The 27,100-nt window shown below is 41.6% G+C and overlaps 1 protein-coding gene across 1 annotated transcript in view; it reads right to left on the bottom strand.

Annotated features, from left to right (window-relative positions):
• Positions 1 to 13,961, bottom strand: part of CHIC2 (cysteine rich hydrophobic domain 2) — a 32,117-nt gene extending 18,156 nt beyond the window's left edge. The window contains exons 1-3 of the mRNA XM_082051495.1: positions 13,642 to 13,961; positions 5,476 to 5,530; positions 5,183 to 5,338 (exon numbers count right to left, since the gene is read on the bottom strand). Of these exons, the coding sequence (XP_081907621.1) occupies positions 5,183 to 5,338; positions 5,476 to 5,530; positions 13,642 to 13,760 (330 nt within the window). The 5' untranslated portion in view covers positions 13,761 to 13,961. The remainder of the gene's footprint in view (positions 1 to 5,182; positions 5,339 to 5,475; positions 5,531 to 13,641) is intronic.
• Positions 13,962 to 27,100: the final 13,139 nt, after the last annotated feature.

The raw sequence follows: 27,100 nt of genomic DNA, 5'->3' as shown, positions 1-27,100 counted from the left end.
AAAGCCAAGTCCCTGGCAGACAGACAGACAGAAGGAAATCGATATTTCCTTCCATTTTTTAAATAAATGTAATGTATTTGTAACTTAAATAAGCTAAGCTAACGTATTTTACCATCAGTATCATACACTGAAAAGCAAGACTACGTATTTAAGAAAATTCATTGCAGCTCCTACACCACATATTTAATCAATACTTTGGAAGTCATAATTAGCTTATGTTTATACAGCATTCTGAAGATGTAAACTGCTACATAAGTGGCAACTAATGATGAGGCTTAAGCAACATTCATCAGCTTTGTGTGAATTCACAAACAAACAAGTAGCTCTTGAAAGTGTCAGTACAGATCACTCTTAAATATCTCGCTCTGTTCGTTTTAAGAGACTGCCCATGGACCTTCTGAAACATGCAATTTACACGTACAATACCAGCTTTTAAGAAATCTAACAGTACTGCAATTCTATCATAGCTTTCATTGTCACTGCTTCTGTTGAAATTATTTATCCTATTTACACATCGGAAACCACAGCATTTAGTTAACAGTGAAAATGAGTGTCAATTCATTTGAAAAAGTGGCTTCAAATGGGCACCTCAGCCTGGAGCGCTTTTTGAATTATAATTCACTGTGTCATTCTTTTTATTTAAAGAACAGTAACTTAAAGACTTAATGTTCATCTGTAAAATCTGGAGCTTGTCCCAGAAAGGACGGTACAATCTCTGAGTAAAACCACTGAAGATCATTGACGATCTAAATCTGCAAATGAGGGACTGTATTTCCTGTAATTTCTTGTAGTTTTTTTCATTAAAATTGAATCAAAACCACATAAAAGGAAAGAGACAATAAGATATTGAATCAAATTAAACATTTATTCTACTGGTGAAGAGTAACAGGCTCTTTCCCAAATACCTCAATGCAAAAGAAGAAAGGAAACAATACTGTACAAAGACTTCCAAAACTAGCACTGAACAAAGCACTGAAAAGAAAAATAGAGTGAAGGGAAAGCTTTCATTCCATGGAAATGCATTAAAGTGATATAATTAACAATTAAACTTACAAATGTCTGTGACATAACAAATTTCTAGTTTGAAGCACCTGCTGATTTAAGAAGACAAACCCATAAGTTATTTTTCACTGTAACAAAAAAAATATATTCCCATTGCACACAAACTTTCAATAATTGTCTGTAATTTCAAAAATCATACTTACACTTGTGATAACTTTCCCACATTAGAACTAAAAAAAAGTCAGTGAAAGGCAGTAAAAAGACAGAATACAGAGAAAGATTAAGAGAACTATTGTAACCTCACAAACTCTGGAGCTGCAGCTTTCGTTTTGTCTACATGAACCTTAAAAAGTGTTTACCTGAAAAAGATTTACAAAGTATACCAGCAATTTAAGAACATGGTAGATTGGTTCAGCCTCATTAAAACAGGAATTTCTTAATTGGTCATTCTGAGAAAAACTACCCTTTACTAAAAGAAAGAAATTGTACAGTTGAAACCATTGTTTAATAAAATCCTTAACTTGATAAACACTCCCACTTGTTAGCTCACTGTACATGCAATTCAACAAAGCAAATTTATTAGTCTTTTATTTCAGTAGAAAAGGGGAAAGATGAAGGCTGGTATATTTTTATTGCATGATTAAAATATGTACTACACAAATTTCACTTCTACATGGGAACACTCCTATTCTGCTTTCAGAAATCAAACCCTCTAATTATATAGTCTTGGGAGTCTTTTGTGATCACTGCAGCAAAGGATGTAACAGGCCAGTTCCAAGTAACTGTCCTTTCACTAGGAATCACTTATGACTGGGCTGAATTAGCAAAGCTCTCTGGGCAACACTTCTCAGTCAAGTGCACGTACTGTAAAATAAGTAACATTTTGTTTGTTGTTCATTTGTTGTAATTGTTTTACATTATGAGTGTCAGTGGTAAATAACCCTTTGTATCTAAAAGCTGAAGGGAAAAAACAGGCACATGTCATCCTGAAACCCTGTTTCCTCAAGATGTGAATTGTGGCTGTTGTGATTATACCTATGGCTGGAGTCTGGCCAGTGAAAGAACTGAAGAAGTCAAGGCACTGAAGATCATTTGATCAACACAACCCTCTTCCAAGACACAGTAAAGTCAGAGACGAGCAGTACAGTACAAGAGTTCAAATTTAAGTGATTACTTCACTCTGAATACATTAGTCTGCGATGTATCAGCACAACTGCAGCACTAGCAGCAAACCAAAATAGTCTATGGATTAATTTTTTTTTTTTTTGTGGAAGAATATGAAGTTGCTCTTTGTCACAGTTCTACTGCAATCTGCTGAGCAAACTACAGACTGAAATCTAGATGAACCAGGTTATATTTACAACTGCTGCCAGTTTGTGGATGCAATTCAGATCTGGTATCTTTAAGGGCACAAAACCTGTAATTCCAGGTAAAAGGGATTTAAAGGATTTAAATCACTTTCTACTTTGTGAACTGCGTCTACAAAAAAGTAAGTTGGATCCATTCTATTCAAGCATTTGAAGTGGCAGTAACTTTTCACTGCTTTTCTGTGAGTAGCAGCCTTGAATAGAGTCATTACAAATTCTTGTTTCCTATACTAGAATTTGCAAATATGTCCTTTAAAATATTCCACAGCTTTCCTCCTTACCTCCTCTACCAGAAATAAAGTTTTTCCTGGCCAGGTCCAGGATTAAGAGTTATAGTTTGGGAAAGCATTCTTGTACATTTCAGTTTGCCCTTAAGAAGACAAGTCAGTCAAGTCTTCTTTACCTTATGTTCCCCAGATACCCAGCCTACACCAAATACTGAGTTCTCTGCCTGACAAACAACCCTCTAAGCAGATATCAGTTTGCGGAGCTGCTGACATGCACAAATGCTGCTACAAGATCTGAAGTCTCCAAACTGACTTAAAGGATTTTCATTCTGGAGGAATGAAAAAACTGCCAAAACACGGGTATTCAGTACCACCAGTGTCTAGCACCATTGTGCCATCCACAATGGCACAAGATACCATGTTCAGGCAGCTGAGTCCTACCCTCAATTTCACTAATGCTGGACATACAAGTTTCAGCCTGAGTCACCCAGCCTTAAGTGCAGGAAAAGGTGTGTACCAACTTTTAACAGGAAAAATGCATCATTTACTGACAACCTGGGCCGTACCTCTAGGATGACTTCTGGAAATTCGGCCTCAAGTTTGTTTTTTCTCCTGCTGCTCATTCCCTGAGACTCTTCTATCTTTATGCAGTCTGTATATTATAGCAAAAATTACAGAACTAACCTCTTCCCAGCCTCCTCTAAATCACAGAATCACAGAATGTTAGGGATTGAAAGGGACCTCAAAAGATCATCTAGTCCAATCCCCCAGCCGGAGCAGGAACACTTAGATGAGGCTACAGAGGAATGTGTCCAGGTGGGTTTTGAATGTCTCCAGAGTAGGAGACTACACAACCCCCCAGGCAGCTAAATGGAGTATTAATGTATTTTTTCCAGATTTATCCTTTTGTCAGGGAGCTTACCTTAACTCCTATCCCACACAACTTTCAAGAGAAGCACTTATCTAACTGTTGCTTCACCAGGTTGCCACACACAACCTCCTTCCTCAGCTTCAAACCCTATTTTCTGGCCCTAGATACTACAAGTCCTTGCCTTTTTTTCTGATTTTGTTTAATAATGTTTACAAAGTTGATTATTTGTGACTTATGGTAGTAAATTAAGAGACACCAGCTCAGAAGATGAGGGCTTGTGGCATCAGCCACTACAGTGGAAAATCCTGTTATCATTTCCTGCTACAACAGCCCAGTGAGCAAAAAGGGTCACATAAAAGAGCACCAGAAGCTTTTTCCTGTATAAGTTAAACATGGGCAGTAGCAACGCAGGTTTCCTTTGTGTTCGTAAAGCCCAGAGCTAGGCCTAGAATGCAAAAGGTAATCTTCTTTGCAAGCTAGTTAGGTCACCAACTTATCTGTTGAAGTAATCAGCAAATTCTAATTTCTTCTAACAGATTTTCACAATATACAATCATTCTACAGCAGACGTACTAGTTCGTGACAGCCTAAAAACATAAAACCTAGGGTCTGATATAATTCACACTGATGCCAACAATATTTTTTCCACAGACTCCAACATTACCAGGAGGCTTTTCTACCTTATTTTGTATACAATTAAAACTAATCTTAAATAATCTCTCGAAGGGACTAAACATTAACACACCTTAACACAGAAAGTTAGATGACAGAAAAATGTGTACAGGTTTTGTTATGATCAGCATTCATTCTATACTTTTTTTTCCTTTTTTTTTTTTTAATGCCTTGATTTACCAACCCTGTAAAGCAAGGACTTCAATAAATAAAAGCACGACTATGTTCAGAGTATAGAACTGTACACAATTTGTGGCACTAAGAGGTATTATATGAGAATATACACAAGCTTTGCCATGAAATGGCAAGTTGAACAGTATCAACAGAGAGGAGAGGATAGGGAGGCACAGAGACTTCTTGTAAAGTAGTGAAATAGGACTAGTCAAAAACAATTTTTATGCACATGACAATAGAGGAGATGGGAGTGCAGCCTAATTAACTGCACTGAGGGAAGAGAGGTGAAAAACAGGCAATTGCAATGAGCTTCTGTTGTGAGCAATACACAAAGTGCCAAGTGTACACAGACAAACCACTACTTTCTAGTTGTTCATGTAAAAAACAACCTCTTACTAATCTAAAGCTTGGAAGGAAAATCCAAACCATTAAAAAAAAAAAAGAAAAAAAGAAAAGAAGAAAGAAAACACCACAGCTATTTGGGCAGCAGTGGAATCAGAAGCTCCTCACAACAAACTGCCACTCAATCACTGTCAAATTCTGTTAATCCAAGCGTATCACAGAAAAGATGCAGCTATTTAAAAAGTATGTTGAAAGTTACTGCAATAATAATAAGTGCTGTACAGTAGATGGTTCTAGCAGAGACATTCAGCTATACTAGCACTCATTAAGTTATAAGCTCAAAGTTCTGACTTCTGTCTGTTGTAACTTTAACTAGCACGACAGACAACTGATACCAAAATATTTAAATCAGATTGACTGAATACAAGTTCTAGCACACAGTTTTTAAAGGAAGGGGAGAAAAAGAAAAAAAAAGAGAGAATGAACCGAGTAGAATTCTATCAAATTATAAGAATAGTTCAACTTACTCTTTTACTGAGGCAGATAACTGGCCACATACTACAACCTAAAGTGCAGCAGCAGCAAAGGCAGCCACATAGGAGCCATCGTACATTAACTGGAAGGTTCTTCTTAAGACAACTGTTAACTCTGCTGATGCTGGCTTTAAATTCTTCAGGTGCAACCTGCAAAGAGAAAGAAAAACCACCATCTAGTACCACAGCAGTGTGATTTATTACTCCTACAATGGTCTACACCTGGAATTCTTGGTTTTGTAACAAAATATTACTCTAATTACAAATTCCTGTTCACAGATACTCACCTTTCCAGTTAAAGATGAAGGAAATTCTGCTTCAAATTTGTTGCTTAGTCCAAACCTACAAAAAAGAAAAAAATGAAGACCATACAAGAATTATAAATAAGCCAAATCCATGCCTCAAGTCACAAGCACGTCATAATACTCTCAGGGTTTGTATCACAACAGCATTCATTTCAGGAAAAAAAAAAAATAGTTGCTATTAGAAGTAATTCCTAATATTATCCTAGCGGACAAAAGTACACCATTGTACACACTTTGGAATCCATCTTGGCTATAGTTTCTTCTTAAAGTTCTGTTGATACTGTTGACTCTTGCTCAAATTCAGCATAATCTTTATAACTGCGAAACCTGAAGTACTTAAGAGGGGAAGTTAATGCCACAGTTTGAACCACCCGCCTCCTCCATCAGTACAGACGTATCTTGAAGAAAAGCTCATCCAGTGCTATTCCCCTCATGCTAAATAACTGGTTTAAGGATAAAAATGGAATTGATACCAGCTTCTTAATTCAGAAGAAAATAAACTAGCAAATTTCAGAACACAAAATGCTACCTAAAAAAACATTATTTAAATCATAACTCATTTGAAAGAAGCATAACAATTATGAACATAAAGCTATGAAGCAGTTTGAGATGAGCTGGAGTTACTGACTATTCTGGGTTTCAGAAGCTCTAAAGATTAGAAGAGTTTCATCTTGCCTATGAAACAAGAAAAAAAAAGTTTTCTATCTTACAGTTGGCTGATTGGGTCCATGAATAGATGAAGTTCAAAGAAAATCTGGATTTTTTTCTGGCATCTGGTCTGGGAAATAACTTCTAATAGAGACTATACAGTCTAACAAAGTCACTAATACAACTGTATGACTGGCTAGTAATTTTGTAAATAGCAGCAAGTGTAAAATGTAATTTGTCATTAATAACTTTCTGAATATAAACCGAAGTAGTTTTACTATCACATACTGCAAACAACACAAATCAGAAATTAAACTGCTCAATATTTGAATACTGGCAGCAAGACTATCACACACAGCTCAGTTGTGTGCAGAAAAGCTTACCTGAGCTCTGATACTTGAAGGATTTAAAGACATAATTTGCTTAGACAATACGTTTATTGAGTAGTTATGCATTTCTCAGGGTTGGTGGTGCGTTCATTTTGTTTTGGTTTGGTGTGGTTTTTTGTTGTTTGTTGTTGTTCTTGGGTTTTTTTTGGTGTTTGTCTGTTTGGGGTTTTTTTGGTTGGTTGGTTGGTTTGGGTTTTTTTGTTTTTTATTTGGGGGGTGGGGGTGTTTTGCTTTTTTTTTTCCTTATTGAACTGATTGATCTGCACATCAACAGAGAACTTTGCCCAAATAATCTAACAGGCAGTTACTGCTGTACCAATGGGGAGCCACTGTGGAAGTACCTCACAAAACCCAGTGGACAAAAGGTGGCAGATGAGCTTCTGTGTAGATAAATAAAAAGTGCTGAATCTTGGGAAAGCTAAACTGTGCTTATGTGACATTCAACTAAAGTTTGGCAGCTACAGCTCAGGAGAGATCTTTTATCACCTCTCACGATACTCTTAAATGTAAGCTGAATGCAAGCAGCAGCCATCGGAAATAGCAACAAAATACTGGGCACCACTAAGGTGATTAAGAACAAACACAGAGGGCACCATTTTGATTCTCCATAAAACCCTCATATGCCCATGTACAATTGTTTAGGTTGGCAAAGGCATTTAAGATTGAGTCCAACTCTTACTAGCACTGCCAAGCCCACCTCTGAACCATGTCCCTAAGCACATCTACACATCTTTTAAACAGCTCCAGGGATAGTGACTCAACCACTTCCCTGGGCAGCCTGTTCTGGTGCTTCACAACCTTTTGAATGAAGAAATTTTTCTTAAAATCCAATCTAAACCTGCCCTGGTGCAACTGGAGGCCATTTCCTCTCATCACCTGCTACTTGCAAGAAGAGACCAACACCCTTAATGCTACAACCTCCTTTCAGGTAGTTGTAGAGAGCAAGAAGGTCTCCCCTCAGGCTCCTTTTCTCCAGGCTAAACAGCCCCAGTTCCCTCAGCTGCTCCTCATCAGACTTGTGCTCCAGGCCCCTCGCCAGCTTCAATGCCCTTCTCTGCACTCTCTCCAGCACCTCAATGTCTTTCCTGTAGTCAAGGGCCCAAAACTGAACACAGTATTTGAGGTGCAGCCTCATCAGTGCCAAGTACCCTAACCACTGCCACCCCAAACCATTCTGCGATTCCACGAGTACAGGGGGACTGTCACCCTAGTCCTACTGCCCACACTATTTCTGATACAAGACAGGATGCTCTTGGCCTTCTTAGCCACCAACCAACACCCCCAGATCCCTCTCTGCCAGGCAGCTTTCCATCCACTCTTTCCCAAGCCTGTAGCGCTGCCTGGGGTTGTCATGACCCAAGTGTAGGACCTGGCATTTGGCCTGGTTAAACGTCACACAATTGGCCTCAGCCCATCAATCTAGTCAGTCCAGATCCCTCTGTATGGCCATCCTACCCTCCAGCAGATCAACACTCCCACCCAACTTAGTGTCATCTGCAAACTTACTGAGGGTACACTCAATCCCCTCATCCAGATCTTTGATAAAGAGATTAAACAGAACTAGCCCCAAAACTGAGCCCTGGGGAACACCAGTTGCGACTGACCATCAACTGGACTTAACTTCATTCACCACCACTCCTGTGGCCTGGTCATCCAACCAGTTTTTTATCCAGCATAATCAGTACTGGATGTGGTTCTGGCATCCACATTTCATGGAGGACTTGGTGGAGTTCAGAGAAAGCAGAGAGAAGGAAGACTCATATAAGTAAGGGAACAAAGCAGTTGCCTTAGGAAACTAACACAGCTGACTCTAACTTGGGAAAGAAGGCTGAGGGGGTGTATGATCAAAGTGCAAAGACGCAGGAAGGCTGTGCATAAGGTGAGTGATTAACTGTTAATCACCAAATCCCACACTCACTGAAACTAGCAGGAGATTGGTTTTAGAACACATAAAAGAAAGTGCTTCTTTAAGCTGCAAGTAGCAAACTTTTGTGTTTGTTTCCACTTGAGGTTAGCAACACAGGCTGTGCCAACAGATTTGAAGAAAGATTACACAAGTTCCCTGACAAACAGACACTAAAGGGAAGATGTTGTTGAAGGATACATCACCCTATGCAACCGCAGATGCCAGGCAGTACAAGGAGAATGGACACCAAGAACAGCTAGACTTGCATGCAACCCATAAGTAGCAATGCTTGTTGCCACAGTTTGCAACAGCATGCTGGGCTAGAGAGTTTATGAATTTGATGCTGTAGGTGATTTGTACCTATGGTCTTAAGTAAACATGTCACCCCCTTATCACTGCCTGCAGGCAGTAGAATCATAGAAACATAGAATGATCTGGGTTGGAAGGGACCGTCAAAGATCACCTAGTCCAACCCACCTGTCATTAGATCAGGCAACTCCTACAAATCCCTCAAAACTGGTGAAGTAACAAATTAAAATTGTTAACCAGAGAAATACACGGCAAATTTACCACTTCAACAAAAAACAAAGAAAATCCATACTTACTGGAAACATACCTCTACCATTGAAAATCCTGTTGAATACCCTATGACAAGAGGACCATCCACCCTTTCTCCAAAATCCTGAGTGAAACCAAGTGCTGAGGCAAAAGTTATGTAAATGTCAGAAACAAGTGTCATGCCCTATCAGTTAAGCTACTTAAAATTGCCAGTAGGTTGAAGTGGAAAGCAAAGCCCAAAAAAAATCCCTTGGATCCATATACATTTCATAAGCAGCCAAGCCTGGAGAAACACTCCAAGCTCAAGATACACAGCTGCCATAAGAAGGCTCAAAATTAAGCATCACTTTACTATATAATTAATTCATCAAATCAACATCAGAGACAGATGTCTAAAGAGATGTCTCTTCAAAGAATCATCTTCATGTACCTGATGCTTCAACATCCAGAAGAGATTTACTATGAAAAATGGAATTAAATATAAATTTGAACAATAAAGAAATGGCCAACTACAAGGATAATTCAGTGTAAAGCAGCTCTAGTTGCACAAACTAAAAGAAAGCTGTGCCTCAGACCAAGAGATGAGACGGAATTTCAGCTGTCCCTCTACCCAGAATACTGAGGAAGTCCTTTGCTCTGATGCATGAGCACATAAGGCAAAGGCAGAAGAAAATCTTCCTGCTCTCATTTAAGTTACAAAAATATGTAATTGCAGGGAAAGTACTGTTCAGTCTCATGCTGAAGGTTGGCCGGAAAGGAGAAGGACAGACAGAAGGCTTTTTTTGAGAATGCACAATCTACAAGTATTCAAATGCTGACAGCTTCAGACACACGCACATATTCACAGAGATTGCAAAAGCCATGCCTGACAAAGAGAACCCTACTGACAAAGCTCTAGAGGTATCTCAACCTACAAACATGCTGAAGCAGAGTGAGGCACAGAAACTTCTGACCAATACAGTTACACTTTGGTGAAGTTATAAACAAATGAGACTGAGACTCCATACTCACGGCTTGTGGCAATGTTTAATACATAGTGGGGTAGCGAAACTGAAACATCAAAGCTAGCTCAACAAGCTACCAACATCATTCTGAGCTTTCCATATTACAGTTTCGTTACCATATGCAGGTAGTAAAAAAGGGTGACTCCATACATTAAAAGCTTTGGTAAACAATTATGTGATCTCACTACTATCACCCTTGACTGCATGCTGCAATTTGGAAATTAAAATATTAGAAACTCCACAGAACACTACTATATGTTCACTGTAAAGACATAACAGCTCTGACAAAAAAGCAGCAAAAAGTTAAAATCAAACACTGGAAATCAATATTTTGGAGATGCATTTTCTCAGACAGCTGTCCTCACAGAGTACTAGATTTCTTTTACACAATACTCCATCTTCAGTGACACGTACTTTTCTCTGCTTGCTCTTTGCCTTTCCCATTCTACATCATGTTTCCACAGATCCATGCTCACCTCATGCATGAGTACTTTCTTTAACCTTCCTGCAACCTGAAAAAGTGTTTCTTGAACATGACTCTGTTTGAAAGATTCAGCTGAGTTCCTGCCTTTGTGTCCAGTGGATAAAGAAATACTGAGGTGGAAACTTCAGGGTACAGAAGTTTACAGTACAGGACACAGCCAATCTACCACCTTTTCTCAGCCTGCAGCTCAGACCTTCCTAACACACAAAACTGACATATGTTTATCCTCTTCCTCTTTGGCCTCTCCTTATGAGGACACTAAACCATTTCTTCATTGCTCTCAACCACACTCTTCAGTTCCACATGTTCACAATCCTTACAAAATAAAAATATATTCCACAGATCTTCACAGTCTCCATCCATAATTCTTATATAGCCCTGTTTTCACTCATATATCCTTGATACAGTATGAGGTCCAAAAATATATAAGCAAACTTAAGTTTAATATTAAAGAAACTGACTTGGATGAAAATATATTTTGTCAGTTTTTTCCCCCTCCATAGTCATACTGCATCAACACACAATAGGCTACAATGACAAACAGCACAGAAAGACTTCATTAGCACATCTCAATGGCTCTCCATCATTCCAGCACTGAAAAAGACTAATAAATCCAATATTACTAATAAATACAGTCTGGTATATATAAAGCACATATGTCTCATGCAATTTCAAACTCTTTCCATGTTAATAAGATTTCAGGAAAAGGTAGGAAATAACTTGGAGTTCCATTTCAATTGTAAGTAAAGTTCTATATTTTCTCAGCTTTCAAGTTTCTTGTCATTAGAAGTGATTATCTCAAGTTATGAGAAACCAGGTCAAATATTACTCCTGACTACAGAGCTATCTAAACTCTGCTGGTGCAAAAACACTTTCACTGAATATTTGAAAAGCAATGTTAAAAAAAAAAAAAAAAGTTTTAGAATTGTGGGCAGCATGCTCCAAACAGTGAGTTTGAGAAGAAAACTCTTAGTGCTAATCAAAAGGCCCACTTTCCAAGGAAAGGCAAGGCCTTTGTACATTTTATTTGGATATTTACCTGCTTTCCTTTAATTGCTTTTAACTACTCAGTTTAGAAAGGACTGTCACACACTTCCATTGTCTGTTGGATGAAATCAAGTAATACCAAATGTCTTTCTGACATTAATCTGTAATCATGGAAATTACATATTTCAAACTTAACATTATGACTCCTATGTAAGATCAGAGAGGATATGACAACAGACAACAAAAAGAGAGCTTCTGTTTAAATATATACATGGCAGAAGCAGTCAGCAACTCTTTCAACTGCAGGGCCAGGGACAGATCAATCCAGTATTTACTTAACTGCTGATAATTTTGCCAGACCTTAAAAATGTATATGTAGTTTTATACCAGGAAAGACTAATTCATTATATACATAGGACTTGACCTATTCCTTAAATCCACCAAGTGAATGTTCTGACAGTGATCTAACTTTTAGTAACAAGCTTTTCAATAAATGACAAAAAAAGTTATAGGCTGTACAAAGGTAAGAGTGGATGATGCTATTTAGAGAACTGCTCACAGCACAATAAAGAAAGTAGATGAAGATCAATTGCTTAATTTTTGATGTACATGTTCATATTTCATTGCTCACCCAAAACCTAAAGAATAAATAATTTGAGGTAGTATTTAAAGTAATAATGAGGTAATGACCATTAATGAACAATTAATGAGGCAAACATCCTTCTTCAACCACAATGCCCTTACTAGTCATAGACATGCTACACAAGCTTCCTCTAGATTCCACCAACAGGCCTTGATCTTGTCTCACACAACTCACCTTCCGGTATAGAAGAAACAAGCGCTTGCCTCCATTTCAGTTCTTTATACTTTTGCATTGGCCAATATGACAACAATCTAATTGTGGTTTTGATCTGCTTACCAGAAACAGACTAAAGCTACCAGCTTGTTTTCAGATAAGTCACCGGACAGTAACAACCTTTGTTCACAATAGACAGAGTTATACACAGAACACTTCACCTACATGACTCTGTTCCTTTACAGGGCCTTCTCAGCCTCTTGCCATCCATGCATGTCCTTCTAACCCTCCAAATCTCTCAGTCAGTCATGTCTGACCTCCTGTTTCTAACCAGACAGCAGACTGCACTGCCCAGTTGTTAGTATTACATAATGTCAACCAAATATTAAGGTAAGAATGCACCAAAGCTTCACAAAACTACTCTAAATTTAATGCCAGATTATGAATAGGTCAGTCTCCAAAAATCAGTAGAGTTCACAGGACTCAGAGCAACAGACCACAATACCTTCAACTTTTATGTTTCTATTGCAAGATATTCCTAGTCCTGTTAAACAGCGAATGTTAAAAAAGTTCACACTGCTGAGTTTTGTCTCCAGACTGATATTTCAGCCTCTGAAACTGTGCATCATAACTGACAACCACTACACTTCAGTAGAGTGAGCCTGACAACTGACTGAAAAAAAGATACTTTCATCTGTCACATTATTGAGAAGTACTACACTAACGCATGGTCACTCACTGCTAGATTGTCCAGGACGCCAAACATTCACAGCTCAAAACTCAATTACTCCTGTGTCAAACGCAGTGAAACAACGTTTATCAATCACAACTTCACATGATTTTTCATATACCTGTCTGACTCACGGATGCCTTTTCTTTCTTAAAAGTCCTCAGGCCACCTCTTAACTGGGAGTGGGTATCAAATACATAAACAACCCTAAGCAACAGTTCAGCCAGTCACGCACTGGCACATACCTGTTACACACAGGAACACATGCACCTTACTTCCTGACAACTCATCACTTTGGACAAATACTTCACATTCCTCTACCAGTCGCAGCCCAAGTCAGGCTTGTTTCCTCGGCGCCTCGCTGGAGCTCTGCACCGTTTGCGCGTCCGAGGCGGCACCGGCCGCCCGGCGGGGCCGAGGAGAGCCCTCCCGCAATCCCACGGACACCGGGGCAAGCGGGGGGTGCGGTACGGGACCGGTGCTCCTCGCCCACCTGCCCGACGTACCCCTAACTGTAACCGCCGGCTACGCGCCCCGGGCTGCCCCCGGCCCCGCCGCCCCCAGGCCCGGCACGGAGCCGCCCCCGTCCCGCCGCCCGGGCCTCCGCCGCCCTCCCCGGCCGCGCAGGCCCCGGCGCAGCCCTTACACGGTGACATGGCCGGAGCCGCGCACCACCACCGGGTCGGGGGAGTACTTGAGGAGTTGCTCCTCCAGCGCCCGCTCCTCGTCCTCCTCCTCCTCGTAGATCTCGTCAAAGTCCGCCATGGCCGGGCCCGCGCGTCCGGTGGGAGAGAGCAGCGGGGACGACGCGACGAGGCCGGCCGCGGAGGCCGGCGGGAGAGGGCCGGCAGGGACGCCCCGATACCGGCGCGGGTGGCGGCGGAGCCGCGACGAAGCGGCAGTGGCGGTGGCTGAGGCGGCGGCGGCTCCGGGCAAGGAAGCGCCCGTCACCCTCCGCGGGGGGAGGGGGCGAGGGGCGGGGCAGGAACAACAACAACAACATCCGGCCGCGGGGCCCGCCCCGCCTCCGCCCCGCCTCCGCCCCGCCCACCGGTCGCGCGGGGCGGGACGAGCGCTCGCTTCAGCTGGCGGCGGGGGGGCGCGCGGGCGGCGGTTGGGTGGCGGTTGGGCGGCGGTTGGGCGGCGGTTGGGCGGCAGTTGGCGGTTGGGCGGTGGCTGGGCGGTGGTTGGGCAGCGGGCGCGAGCGGTACCCTCCAGGGGGCCTGCGCCGCCGGGAGCCTCGGGGCGCTCTGCGTGCGGCTCGTTTGGTGTGTGTGAGCCGGGTGTTTGCTTTCCCTTCCTTTGAGCCCCTGTTCGGGTGTCCGTGAGGGTAACCAAGGGATTCCTGGGACTGTTAGCTGAGGGGTTCTTAGCTTTTGGGAATGTGAGGGAAGCGGCACGTAATCAAGGCTGGCCAACTCAGATGAGGGCTGATGCCAAATGTTCGCATGTCTCTCGGTGCCTTCTGTGTCCTAGTCTGCCGTACCTCCAGGAGCCTTTCACACCTCCATGAAAAGCACCATGCTGAGACCATTTGCATGGAGTCTAGAGGAAACAAACATGGTGAATTTGCAGAGGCACAGCTACTTTTAGGACTATATACATGAAAGCTAACCAGAAAACCCTAAAAATAGATGAGACTCTTGTTCTCTCTCTCCAGTTTTGGTATTTGTCATAACCAAAACCTAAAGTAAAGGCTGGAAAATGACAGTGTGAGCATAATGGTCTTAGCAACGAGTAGGCCATTGGCTGTTGTGACAACAGGGGAAGGCGGCATTGAGGTGGAATTTAGCAGTAGCAGGATGACATTTTGAAAAGGGAGAGTAGATCTTTTGTATTTGACAGAGTGAACTGGTGTGTCACGTATTACGCGGTGTTTACTGTATAGATATGGCAGTTCAAGGAACATGGAAGACTTCTCAAGAAACCATTTGGAGCTAAACCTGCTTTTCGTGAGTGTGAAAAGAATTACCCTACATTACCCTTTCCTCAGTGCTTCACTCCATATATCTTAATTACAATAACACCTTTTTCATATTTAAGATCTTCACTGCTAGATCATTTTAATTCTGAAACGGGCAATTCTTTTTTCCTGTCTTCTTACAGTGCATATACTGATCAGCTGTTTTCTGAAAGACTACGTTGCCACTTAATCTCCTTTACTTATAAAGATCTTGGTGGTGTATTTCTCAGAAATAAAGTCTATACAAAGATGTGATGGTTGTGTGATAGTCCGTGACACTCTCTTTGCTGTAAAGGAGAAAAGCAGCATCTTTTACTGTCACATTGGAAAACTAAGTATTTTTGTGTTATGAGCTACTTGTAACAGGTTTCATTTCCAAAATAACAGATTTCTACAGAATAACACAGAATTCCCCTGAGTAATAGTTTGCTTTCATGCTAGCATGTTTATGTGTTTACTGTTTCGTTGGGTTTTTGTTTTGTTTTCTTTGTTTGGTTGGTTGGTTGGTTGGTTTTTTTGGGGGGGGGGTTTACCTAGTTTCTGTTCTTGCAGTTGTGTCACACACGGAAATTGGATTTAGCGGGACTGATGACTCATTGCTTCTGCCTAACAGTCCCGAAATTGAGAAAATGGCCCAAATTTAGTACTGGCAAAGGAAGAGGAAACCCGCAGGTTCCAGTGAAGCTCTGCCTCCTGGTGCTGGCCCTCTCTGCTCACGGATTTGATAACCTGTTGGTTTCCAAATGGCCGTTTCACAGCAGCCGCCAGGTGACAGAGTTACTGCTGTGCAACGCCACACTGGAATTCTTGGAAATGATGTTGAAGGGGCAGGCTTGCCCACATCACAGGTGAGTCCGGGTGGCAGTGGTGGGGCCCAGCTGTCCTGCTGGAGGTCCACATCCCTGTGCTGTGTGGCTTGGTTGGCTCGCCTGGTGGGTTTGAGCTAAGACAGGGAGAAAGAAAGTCCCAGGGTCCTGGGCTAGTTCATTGCATTAGGAGTACATTACTTTCGCAACAAGTACCTGTCCTGTCATCTGCTGTTTCCAGATGTTCAGTATGTGGTGACCTTTAACAGACAAACAGCTGTGGCAGGTATTTAGTGGAAGTGCCATGTTTCTGGGCTGAGTGAAGGGAATTCTGGGACAGGCACTCAAACCGAAGTATATGCAGCCAGCAGCCACCTACAAAAAACTCGGTTTAAGTAACATTTCCATCATCTCACATGAGCACTGTTAGTGTGTTGTTTGTCATGCAGAAATTAACTGCCTTAATCTTGAGATTGCTGTTTCTCGTTTGCTGACACATTGAGTACTGGTCTCAGCAATACTGGGCCACTGTTGCAGGCAGTAAGAGAACTCCCCGTTTTGTGCAGCTGGCGTCCTGCCACACACTAAATAAGATCTTACCATCAGCCTCTCTATTTCAAGAAGTATCACTTGAGTAGTCACTCCTTCTCCACTTCTGTCACCTCACTGTCATGTGCTGAACCCCCCACCAGCCATACACTTCCGTGGTCCGTGCTTTCACATCACAGTGTTTGCTGGTGACTGTTTTGGTGTGTACCCTGACCGGAAATGGTGGGACACCTATTTACAGTGCATTGTCCTTTCTCTGGGAACAGTGAGAGTAACACCAGGCTTGTACTGATCATCTTTTTAAAGCCACCTACTCTCTTTATATCTAAATAAAAGAGGGTGGGCCTAAAGTCTACCTGGAAGAGCCCTGTACTGTTGTTTCAGGGACCCAGTGGATTGGGTCACCACACCTAGCAGTTCAGGGGGGCAGAACTGATGCCACACACAGTTCTCTCTGACCAAGGTATTCACTGTCCTCAGAGTTGCTCTGTAAAGGCTGCGTACTGTAATCTGAAGGGGAGTCTAAATCATTGTCACATTTATTTTTCTGTCTCTCTTTATTCCAGTTCCCTCTCTTTCTCATTTGCCACCTGCTTTATTTATTTTCCTCTCCTTCATGATTTGTCCCTCTCCTTTTTCTGTGTGTTTCTTTCCCATATCGGCATTTGCCATTGCTTCTTTCCTCTGCTCCCCTCTCACATCTTTTCCATTGTCACTGGCCTCATTCCTCCCACACTCTTTGGCTTGTTTCTCCCTGTCTTTTCCTTTGTTAATTAGTATGTTGTTGAACTTCTGAGGGAAACTGTTTCATGCAACAGGGCATCAAAGAACAAGCAGCAGGTGCAGGAGTAACCTTGTTCTTTGAACTCCTACCACTACTTGACAGCAAAGCAAAGCTGGCAGGAACAGCTTCTGTTTTTCTTTCCCTGATTAATTAAGAGAAGCGAGGTAGTAAAAAGGAAAACAAGAGTGGGTGGTGATAGCAAGGGAAGAGGGCAAGCAGGGGAGGGGATAGGAGAGTAGAGAAACAAGAGACAGGAAGGTAGTGGACTATTAGCTTCCATTCGTTGACACCACAGAGGGAGTTTAGCAAAGCTACGGGACTGTAGCAAGCCTCCAAGGATACTCACTTCAGGATGTGCCTTGCTTTTTCTGCCCCAAGACCTCCTCTCATGTTGGTCCCTTCCCATGACACAAAGCCTCTCATCTCTGGGTTGGCTCTTCTGTCCTGCTTCAATGTCCCATTGCTCTCGACAAGCCTGGCTAATGTGCTGTCCATAATGTAAATGTTCCTGCTAATGGTATCAGTCACCATCACCCCTCGAGTTTCAACAAAACAAAACCTGAAAATGAGATTTTAGTTACGATATTGCAGAAATGCAGAAAGGCAAAGTCGGGAAGGAGCAGGCAGATACAAGTAACACAGCAGAACTTACTGTTAGAGCCATAGGACTTCATTCGTTTCTCTGACCACTTTTGTTGGGTTGTTTCTTGCTGATTAACTGATTATTTTGCAAAATCTCTGTAAAACCACAGGTAAACTAACCAAGGTTTTCTGTGTGAAAAGCAAAGGGATGTCTTGACAACAAACCATTAAAATAAGTCAGACTTTTGTTGCCGACTTTATGATGCAGAATTGATTGAGCTCTTAGAGCAAAAAGATATGTTGAATAGCTCCAGTTCACTTTTTTATTAGCCTTTTTTCCTTTTCAAGCATTTTATTTTGTTTTCCTTTCACTCTAGCTTCCTATGTTGCATTTATATGAGGCTAATGAAAGCTCAAAAGGTACCTCTATATAGAAAATAGTATTTCTAAAAGAGACTCTTTATAACTCACAAAGTACCAAAAGCATAGATCTCATGTAAAGAGAAAAGCAGACTCTTCCTTTTCATAATTTTCTTGACTTACAACAAAATGAAAGATAGAGTCCTTGTAGTATTGAGTCTGTTAAAACTGTGAATGGGTGCAGTTGGATACTCCTGCTCTTTCAAGGACCACGTGACAACACATTATTGAAGAGAGAATCTCCTAATCCAAAAAGAATTTGCAATATGCTTGACTTAAAAACCTACTTGCGTTCCACATAACTACAGCCAGGATAAATTCTTGGCTGTTTTTAGACATGACATTGTTTGTTTGTTTGTTTGTTTTGTTTGTTTTGTTTGTTTGTTTGTTTGTTTGTTTTCTTGTAGAACTCACTGATACAGGAAATATGTATGGTCACTTGTTTCTTCCCTTCCCATCAATACAAGAATCTAATATAGCAGAATCCTTCCTGAGTTTGGGTTTGTTTTGCTTTGTTTTCCTATAATCACATCAATTAAACAGAAACACACTAAAAGTCTCTGTTCCTAATTTTATGTGAGACAAATGTAGCACTGAAATCAACAGGGGTTTTCAATGCTGCAAGTACAATATATAACCAAATATAACTAAAACCAAATATAAACGAAGTCACATAAACATACAAATGGAACAGCAAGTTCTAGGTTTTTTAAGACATTCTTAAAATGGCAAATGCACAGTATCAAACCTTTCTTCAGAAGATCACCTTTAGGAACCATATCTATTGGAAGTGTTGAAAACAAGTATCAAGGAATACTGTGGGCTGAATCCTCTGCTGTATCTGTTAGCGGTACAGATGCTGTTAGTTTGGTAAAGCTGTGGTCATCTTCTGTGCTAAAAAAAAAAAAAAACAAACACAAAACAAACAAAAAGCCAGTGACAAATGTGGGGCTCTTTCAGCTGCTGTTGAAATTAATAATCATACTCCCCTCAACATCAGCAAGGATTTTCATTTACTGTCTTTATTTTTTGTTGTTTCTTTGTTTTTACATCCTTTGGTGCCTCACCTCATAGTTTATTTTAAGGACAGTTATTTGTCTCTGAATAAATATGACTGAATTACTAAGTTGTTTACTCAGCATCTTTTAAAGAAACAATGAGTGACTACTTAACTATTGCAACTGAACTGTGAATCTCAGAGTCACTATAAAAAGAAGTACCTTTCATATGAAGAATGTGTTAAAATCAGATTTACTAATCTGTTGTTAAGATAAAATGCCTTCATATAACTTGTTTTAGAGAATTAGACAATGCCTCTGTCCATTTTTGCTTGAAAGCAGAAAGTACCAAAGTTTTTATTCTGCTTAAAGGCAAATACTCTCTGCTATGCCACCCACATGTACCCAATCTGTTGGAAAACTAGAACTATGTATTCCTTTAGGACTGAGAACATAATTCTTTGCCTGTCAGATTATTCTGACAAATTACATTATAATTACTTCCTCATTAATTACCGTGACAAATGTTGATCTAAAGAGAACAGAGAAGGATGTCTTTCATTTAAAATCATCAAAACATGAACAACTGAGATTTCCTCTGAACGCTTGAATGTTCATTAATATTTGGGCATGTTAACATGTTCATTGCTATTGCATATAAGCAAAGAGAGATTTCTAGCAGCTGTCTCTTTCAGATATGACAATTTTGTTTCCTTTTGAACACCTTTAAAATAACATCTTTTCTGCTTCCAAGGATATATTTTTCTCTCTGATAGCATGAGGCATGATCCACAGTTGGTTTATCAGCACGAATAAAATAGAGGCTCTTATTCCAAGAAGTTGCTTAAAGTGTGAAAAAAGTACTTACAGTGGAATACGTTACATTCCTAGAGCATGAGGTCCTCAAGTAAGGTAAAGAACAAACAACAACTCTCTGGTAAAGCATGAGAGATGGGAATAATTTGCAACCTGAAAATAAACTTACTTTCCTTTCAAAGCAAGAGAGATTAACTATTGCAACTGAACTGTGAATCTCAGGGTCACTATAAAAAGAAGTACCTTTCATATGAAGAATGTGTTAAAATCAGATTTACTAATCTGTTGTTAAGATAAAATGCCTTCATATAACATGTTTTAGAGAATTAGACAATGCCTTTAGAGAATTAGAAATTGCTTCTCTTTGTGATCCAGTTACTTCTTTCAGTTAATTTTTGGCTGCTGGCAGTCTCACCCTGAGCATCAGGCCTGACATAGCAGAGTGAAAATCTGTGCTTTATCCCATCACCATATGAATGCTACCAATTCTTGACGCATGTGTGAAGAAGCAGCAGAGGAAAGAATTGCGTATGTGATTCAAAGGCACTCTGTGATCAGATTTGTAAATCTCGTTGCAGCTTGGTTAAGATGTTAGAGTAGAGTTGTTTTCTCTCCTGAAAGAGACTAGAGTAACAATTGCGACCTGCAACAGAGAATAAAATCAGTGAAGTTTGGGTAACTGATCTGTTTGTTCACAATGGACAACTTGTACCAGAATGTCCTTGCAAGCAGGAGGATAACTTGTATAAAGTGCTACCCACGAAGAAATGGGGAAGCTTCATTAGGCTTCCTTTGCCCAAGGAGTTATTAAGGTGAAATCAGAGTCAGCAGACTCTTTGCAATTCTGCAAGATCCCTGATGAAGCACTGTTATTTACTGCAAGATGCTGAAAGATAGGAGATTGGGTCAAACCCCAGTTCTGCAACTACCTTGCTGGGAGACCCTGGACAAAATGGATTGTTTGAATCTGTACATCTTTCCCATAGTGGGTGAGCTACTGGCAGGACTCTCATTGATTGAGAAGCTCACAGGGTTTTCCTTACTGGGTGATACCTCAACATACAATTGTTGTTTCTATGTGTGAATCTGGGAAGTGTGATCATGGCTTTTATTTTTATTTCTTTGGTACCCTTGAAAGACCTTTTGTAGCTCTGGAGAATGAGCTGACCTCTTTTGTTCCCCTAGCCTGAAAAAGGTCATATTTTGTTTAACTAACCTTTGAAAACACCGGGCCAAATTCTACTCCCACTGCACCATTCAGAATAGCTGCAGAGTAACTCTGTCTTATGGCTCTGTAACTGAAAGTAGTATTTTACCCAAACCTTTCGATCTTCTGAGCTGTAACAAGTCTATCTCAGTATGTCCGAATGTGTAGACAGTCATACCTCTTATACACTGTAGTATTAATTGTATTCTAGATGTATAGCTGTCTTAATAAGAATATTAGTTCTTTGGCTCAGCTGCAGTGTAACACAGAGAATCCAGACTGCTGAAGTGGAGATACTTGAGTCTGAGTTGCTCTTCAAGCACTGGACTCTTTCTTGGCTGGTGTTTTTTCATCTGGTCAATGTATAATACTTACTATATTTTGTTTGCACTTTAAAATTGTGGCTTATATCTTCCTGGTTATGTCTTCTGGTCATTTAAGTTACAATACTTCTTCCTTTTTCAGAAGCTTCATACTGTATTTTTTTTTCATTTTAATGTCTTTTCACTAGAATAGTGTTCTAAACCTTATAAACTAATTTACAGGACTTCTGTCATTCTTTTTCCATTAGATTTTGACATAGCCTCAACACTGTAGCAGACTGAATAAGGTTTGAGCTAATATACTTACACAAGATTGTAAAATATGTGAAAGTACTTTGTTTCTATGATTTTTCAAAGAGCAAACTTTGAATATAAGCTTGGACAGTGTATTCATTATAAATAGGAAGAGGAAGGCTATGCAAAACTATTTTTTGTATTGTTTTAATACACGCCCTCATTTTGGTTATATTTTGATATGCTCATATTGTGTGCTTCTTTAATACGTTACTTTCTTTGCAGCAAAGCAAGAAATAAGACACCTCTAGCCCAGGGGTGTCAAACTCATTTTCACCGGGGACCACATCAGCCTCGCGATTGCTTTGAAAGGGATGAATGTAATTTTAGTACTGTAGAAGTAGTTACATTTTTACCTTCCTAAAATTACATTCTGTTCTTTGAAGGCAACCACGAGGCTGATGTGTCCCCCAGTGAAAATGAGTTTGACACCCCTGCTCTAGCTTGTACTTCACTGAAACTCTGCTTTCTGAAACTTTTGGATGTGTTCCTTTATTTTAAATTGAGGATACAAATACATATAAAAGTATGAAACTGAAAAGCAGCTGCTTCCAGCCACATGCATTAGAGATTTGTTTTCACATAACAGCTACTTGGACAAAGCTAAGACTATGTTGTGAATAGGGAGCTGAAGAAATGAGATGGTAGGTTAATTTCTCGTAGGGGTTTCCAGATCATATCACAATCAGACCAATGTTTGTTCTGGGGAAAGAAAGAAGACAAAAAACAAAACAAAAACACAACCAACCAACCAAACCAAAACAAACAAACAAACCCACAAAACTACCATTTAGGCACATGTGGCTTTTGTCTTCCATTATCCTAATAGCAAATGTAAAAAGGAAAACGAAAACAAAAACAAAAACAAAAAAACACAACAGTTCCTATTGGAGCAGAGGCAGTATCCAGAACACTAACCAGGCAACAAACTTGGATGGTACAGGATAGAGGACAGGGAAGACACAGTAGAGTGCTGCTTCCAGCCATGCTCTAGCTGATCCATGGACCTTAGTTTCTAGAAATACTAATCCAGCATTTTTATTGTAAAATACATTCCCTCAAATAATCAACAACTTAATTTTAAGTCAGTACTATGCCAAAATGGATATTAAGCAGTCTTGGTGTGTCTTCACTCCAGAAAAATATCCCAGGTTTCAGGAACTGTTATATAACAGAAATGTGTCAAGTTTTCTCTTAAAACTGCTTCCATTTCATCTTCCCAATGGTTAATTCCACAAGTTTGGAAATTTTGGAACTTCATTTCTCTTGGAAGCTTTTTATTATTTTCAGGCTAAGCTTCTATGTGGCCAGAGTATATGCATCTGTTCTTGTGGTGATACTCTTCTTTAGATGGAATAGCTCTTCTCTCCTCTGGATATTTACTTCACTGGTATAAGCAGTAGTCATGTCTCCTCTCTTTGAGTCTTCTCATGAGGGTCCATGTTCCTCTGACAGTGTACTCCTGAAACTGTTCTCTGGACCTGCTCTGATTTAGCCTTTTCTGAGATGGACATGGAAAACTATCTGCTATCCTAGACAAGGTTTTCCTATGCATGGTTGCTTTAGTATTTCATCTCTTTAGTGGAATGGCCTTGCCTGTTAGGCTCTGTCATACCTGTCACCAGACCATGCCACAGTGGTGCTTTGTAAACATGGATTAATGTTCCCAGGTGCCTCAGTCACAATGTCGTGTTCAGCCATGGAGCCCCTAGCTTGTATTGACTTCATCGTTGCACTTCTATCACTCCTCTTCTCAGAGAATCCAGTTCTTCCAGTATGGCTCTCCAGTCTCCACAGATGCTGATTTCATTGCTTTCCTGTGAATAGTGAAGTCCTTCTGGCTATGCCAAGAAAACAAATTAAACTGAGAAATTCAACTGCTTCTGAGACTTACCCTAAGGAATTCCATCATTAACTGTATTCCCCTCTGCTTCCTGGATCTGCAGGAATGGTATAATCTCTTCTTTAGGTAGTTCCTTCACCACTTTTCAGTTCTTGAACTACCCTACATCCATACATTTATTACGGAAAAAAAAAGAAAGAAATTATAATAATTTTGTTAGTTTAGGCTTGATGAAGCAAAATCCAAATGTATACAATTTCAAACTGTGAAATAGGCAGCTCCTATAATAAGATGATGTGCCCGATGACTGCTTCATGTTTCTCATACCCAGCATTTAATGTCCATTTCTGTTAATCTGGCTTAAAACAACCAAACCAACCAACGAAATCAAACTAAAACAAACAAACAAACAAAAAACAGGCAGCATTTCCTCTGGCAGCTAATTCAGAAAATTGCTTTTTGGTCACTTTCAAACAGAATGCTTCAGCCTAAGCATGACTGCTGAGGATCAAAATGTGTGAGGGTTGAATTTTGAAGACGGGATACTTACTATTATACAGAGTCTGATGTTCTTTGCTGGATTGGGTCCTGTATTACTACAAAGTGTCACTCTCGTGTTGATTTGTGATACATCGATGTAAAACCAAAACTGGCCATGGTTGGCATGTTCCGGAGTCCACAGCAGCATTTTGTATCCTTGTTCTGACTCACATGAGCCTGTGGCTTTGACTCCATCTCCCATCATAAACCTCCACTGAGGCTGTTGCAGGGGTTTAGCTTTATCCCATTTAAAGATTCACCATCACAACTTTCCCTCATACACGTCATCTGTAGCAGCTAACAATTTTAGCTGCTAGAGCTCTAGACAAAGGTCATTAACTGAGCCAGGGCCCAGACTGCCTGGAGTGTCTGGCCCATTGTTGACCCGTATCTGAAGAGTACTAAGGACATGGCAAAGCCAGGTTCAGAAATATCAGGCAAGACTGCAGGTAACAATAATCTCACTGGTCATTTCCTCCTCTGGCTTCTCCACATGACCTCTTGTAGGAGGACCATGCAGGAACACTGTTGTAGACTTCACTAGGGTGAGAAGGCACAAACAAGAAGCTTCTTTTCCATCCAGACACTGAGGGGAACCCATCAAGGAGCAAACACTCTTTTTAAGAGGGTTGAAGAGGGAGAGAATTAAGGCTTCCAACCATGTGTTTAAGTTCAGACCTGATTCATTTAGGAAGGATCTTGCAAAGTTAATGAAAGTTCCCACTCCAAATAAAAAGTGAAAGCAGAATAAGACCTGCTGGTTTTCTATTACATTGAAGACAGTAGTCGTGGTAGACCCGCAGGTGAAGGTAGAAGACACAGAGTCAGGCCGTGAAGGGAGAGGGCGGCCCAAAGGCTGCTGCTGGGTCTTTTGGAAGCACTCACTCAAACTCGAGGGATCGCAGCTGCCCTGAAGGACTCGCGTGGAATATTAGATCTGATCGCGTGCAAAAAAAATGAGTGATAAGCACCAACAAGGTGAAGCGGGAGCAGCACCACCTCTCCAAGGGCTGCGAGGGAGTGAAAAAGCGGGCGGACTTCTCCCCAGCAAGAAGCGGCCGCTCACGGCGCGGCGGGACCCGGGGCTCCGCCAGCAGCCCCGCCCCGCCGGTGGCAGACGCGGCGGGCTGCGGGATGGGCAAGAGGGGCTCGGGTGTCCCGGGGAAGGGAAGCCGGTGACCTGTCCTCCTTTCTTGCAGCGAGGCTTCGCAGGTCTCTCAGTCAACTCCTCCATTTCCTCGGAAATGGTCCAGTTTCCCCGGGAAGTGGGGCTGCAGAGTTTAAGAGGGGTTCTGGTCTGCCCCCCGGGTAGCGCGGAGCTGGGCCAGCGGCTCTGCGCGCTCCCGTCCCCGGGGCACGGCTTCCATCCCCGGCCTGGCGGTCGCCGGCCCCTGCCCTTAATGAGATTCTTTGAAATCCAAAAAAAAGCGAGTTTTAAAGTTGCATCCTTATCTCTGGAGGCGCGCGGATTTCTTGCCGCGGCGACGTCGCTTGTTAAACAATCAGTGGCTGAGCCCCTGAAAAGAGAGGCATTGCACCCTTCTTGCTGAATGCACTTCTTAGTGCATATAACGCCAGGGCCTTTTGATGTCTCACAATGCGTGTTACGCCCAAAGATTGTCTCTTTGGACAGATCTACAACGCTTGGCTTCATGTTTGGAAGTTAAATGGACAGCGAGGTTGTTGAAACTCCCACGCTTTAGGCTAGTGCAGACACTCGGTACATTTGCCCGTTACTTTCCATGAGTGAAAGGCAGGGGTGGAGGGAAGGGGCTCCTGGTTTAATCCGTGCTCCGAGGCAAAGCGGGGAGCGGGGCGGGGGGGGGAAGCAACCCAGGCCAAACTTTTCCTCTCTTTATTATTTGGCAGACTTAAAATAAGAGCTATGTGCAAAGCGTGCGCCCTGCGTAGGTAGCTTGTGTCTCGAAGTCGCTGGCAATGTTGCTGCTCCATGAAATCAAAATTTATGATTATTCAAATGTTGGGGACTGTGAAAAGAGAGGAAGAAAGAGGGAAAATTAATATTGCAGCTGTTCTTCTGATTAATGAGAGATAATTGCTCATGAAAAGTCACCCCTGTGGCATTTTGTTGTCTCCTGGATCTTTGTTCTTTTCCACTATTATTGAGGACTTTCTTGAAGACTAAGCGGTTCTTTTCAATTTTTGGTATTCAGAAAGTGTTGCTTGGTTACAGATAATGGAGAAATCTCGGGCTATATTGGGTAAGATGTGCCACAGACAGCAATATCACAATGCCACTTTCAGAAAAGGATGGATACAAGTTAACGATGCGCTTTCAATAAAACATTAATAGACTTGTTCACGCTTTTATAATGACCCCCTTAAAGGGAACTGGGGGCAAGTCCTGTCTTTTGCTTGCCTTCCCTTCACAAAACCCAGCTTCTAGATCGCCGATCGCTTTGGAAACTAATAAGAAATCGATGTTAGATGAGCGAATAAATGCGATTACAGCGCAGGAGCCTGCGCCCCGTCGTTTACCCAAGCAGGGCTTTATTTTGAGCTGGGCTTTCCCGCCTGGGAACTGACCCTGCCCGGGGCGCATCCTGCCCAGCGCCACCGCATATCACCCTGGCCTGATGTTTGCCACCAGGCTCTGCAGGAGGTTGTTTTTTGTGGTTTGGGTTTTGTGGGGTGTTGGGTTTTTTTGTTGTTGTTGTTGTGGGATTTGTTGTTGTTGTTTTCTGATCGAAACGCGTCCCCGGGCTGCGACGCTTTCCACGGAGGCAGCTACTCCCGTGAACTCGGCGGAGATGTGCGCCTGAAAGCCGGCCCTTTCTGCGGGCGGCCATGGCTTTTTCTTCTGCCGGGAGCTGCGGGGTTTGGGGGAGGGAAGGGAAAGAGTTGCTTTTGTGATTTAAGCTGTGAATCTCTTCTACATAAAGGTGTTAGAGACATCTGGAAGAAAAGAGGGACCAGCACCCAGTCCTGCTCTCGGCGGACCAGGGGAGCGGCTCTGATG

The sequence above is a fragment of the Streptopelia decaocto genome (assembly GCF_964273445.1).
Source record: "Streptopelia decaocto genome assembly, chromosome: 4".
NCBI classification, from domain to species: domain Eukaryota; kingdom Metazoa; phylum Chordata; class Aves; order Columbiformes; family Columbidae; genus Streptopelia; species Streptopelia decaocto.
The sequence above is the reverse complement of the archived record's forward strand: the minus strand, read 5'-3'. Positions and strand labels throughout refer to the sequence as shown.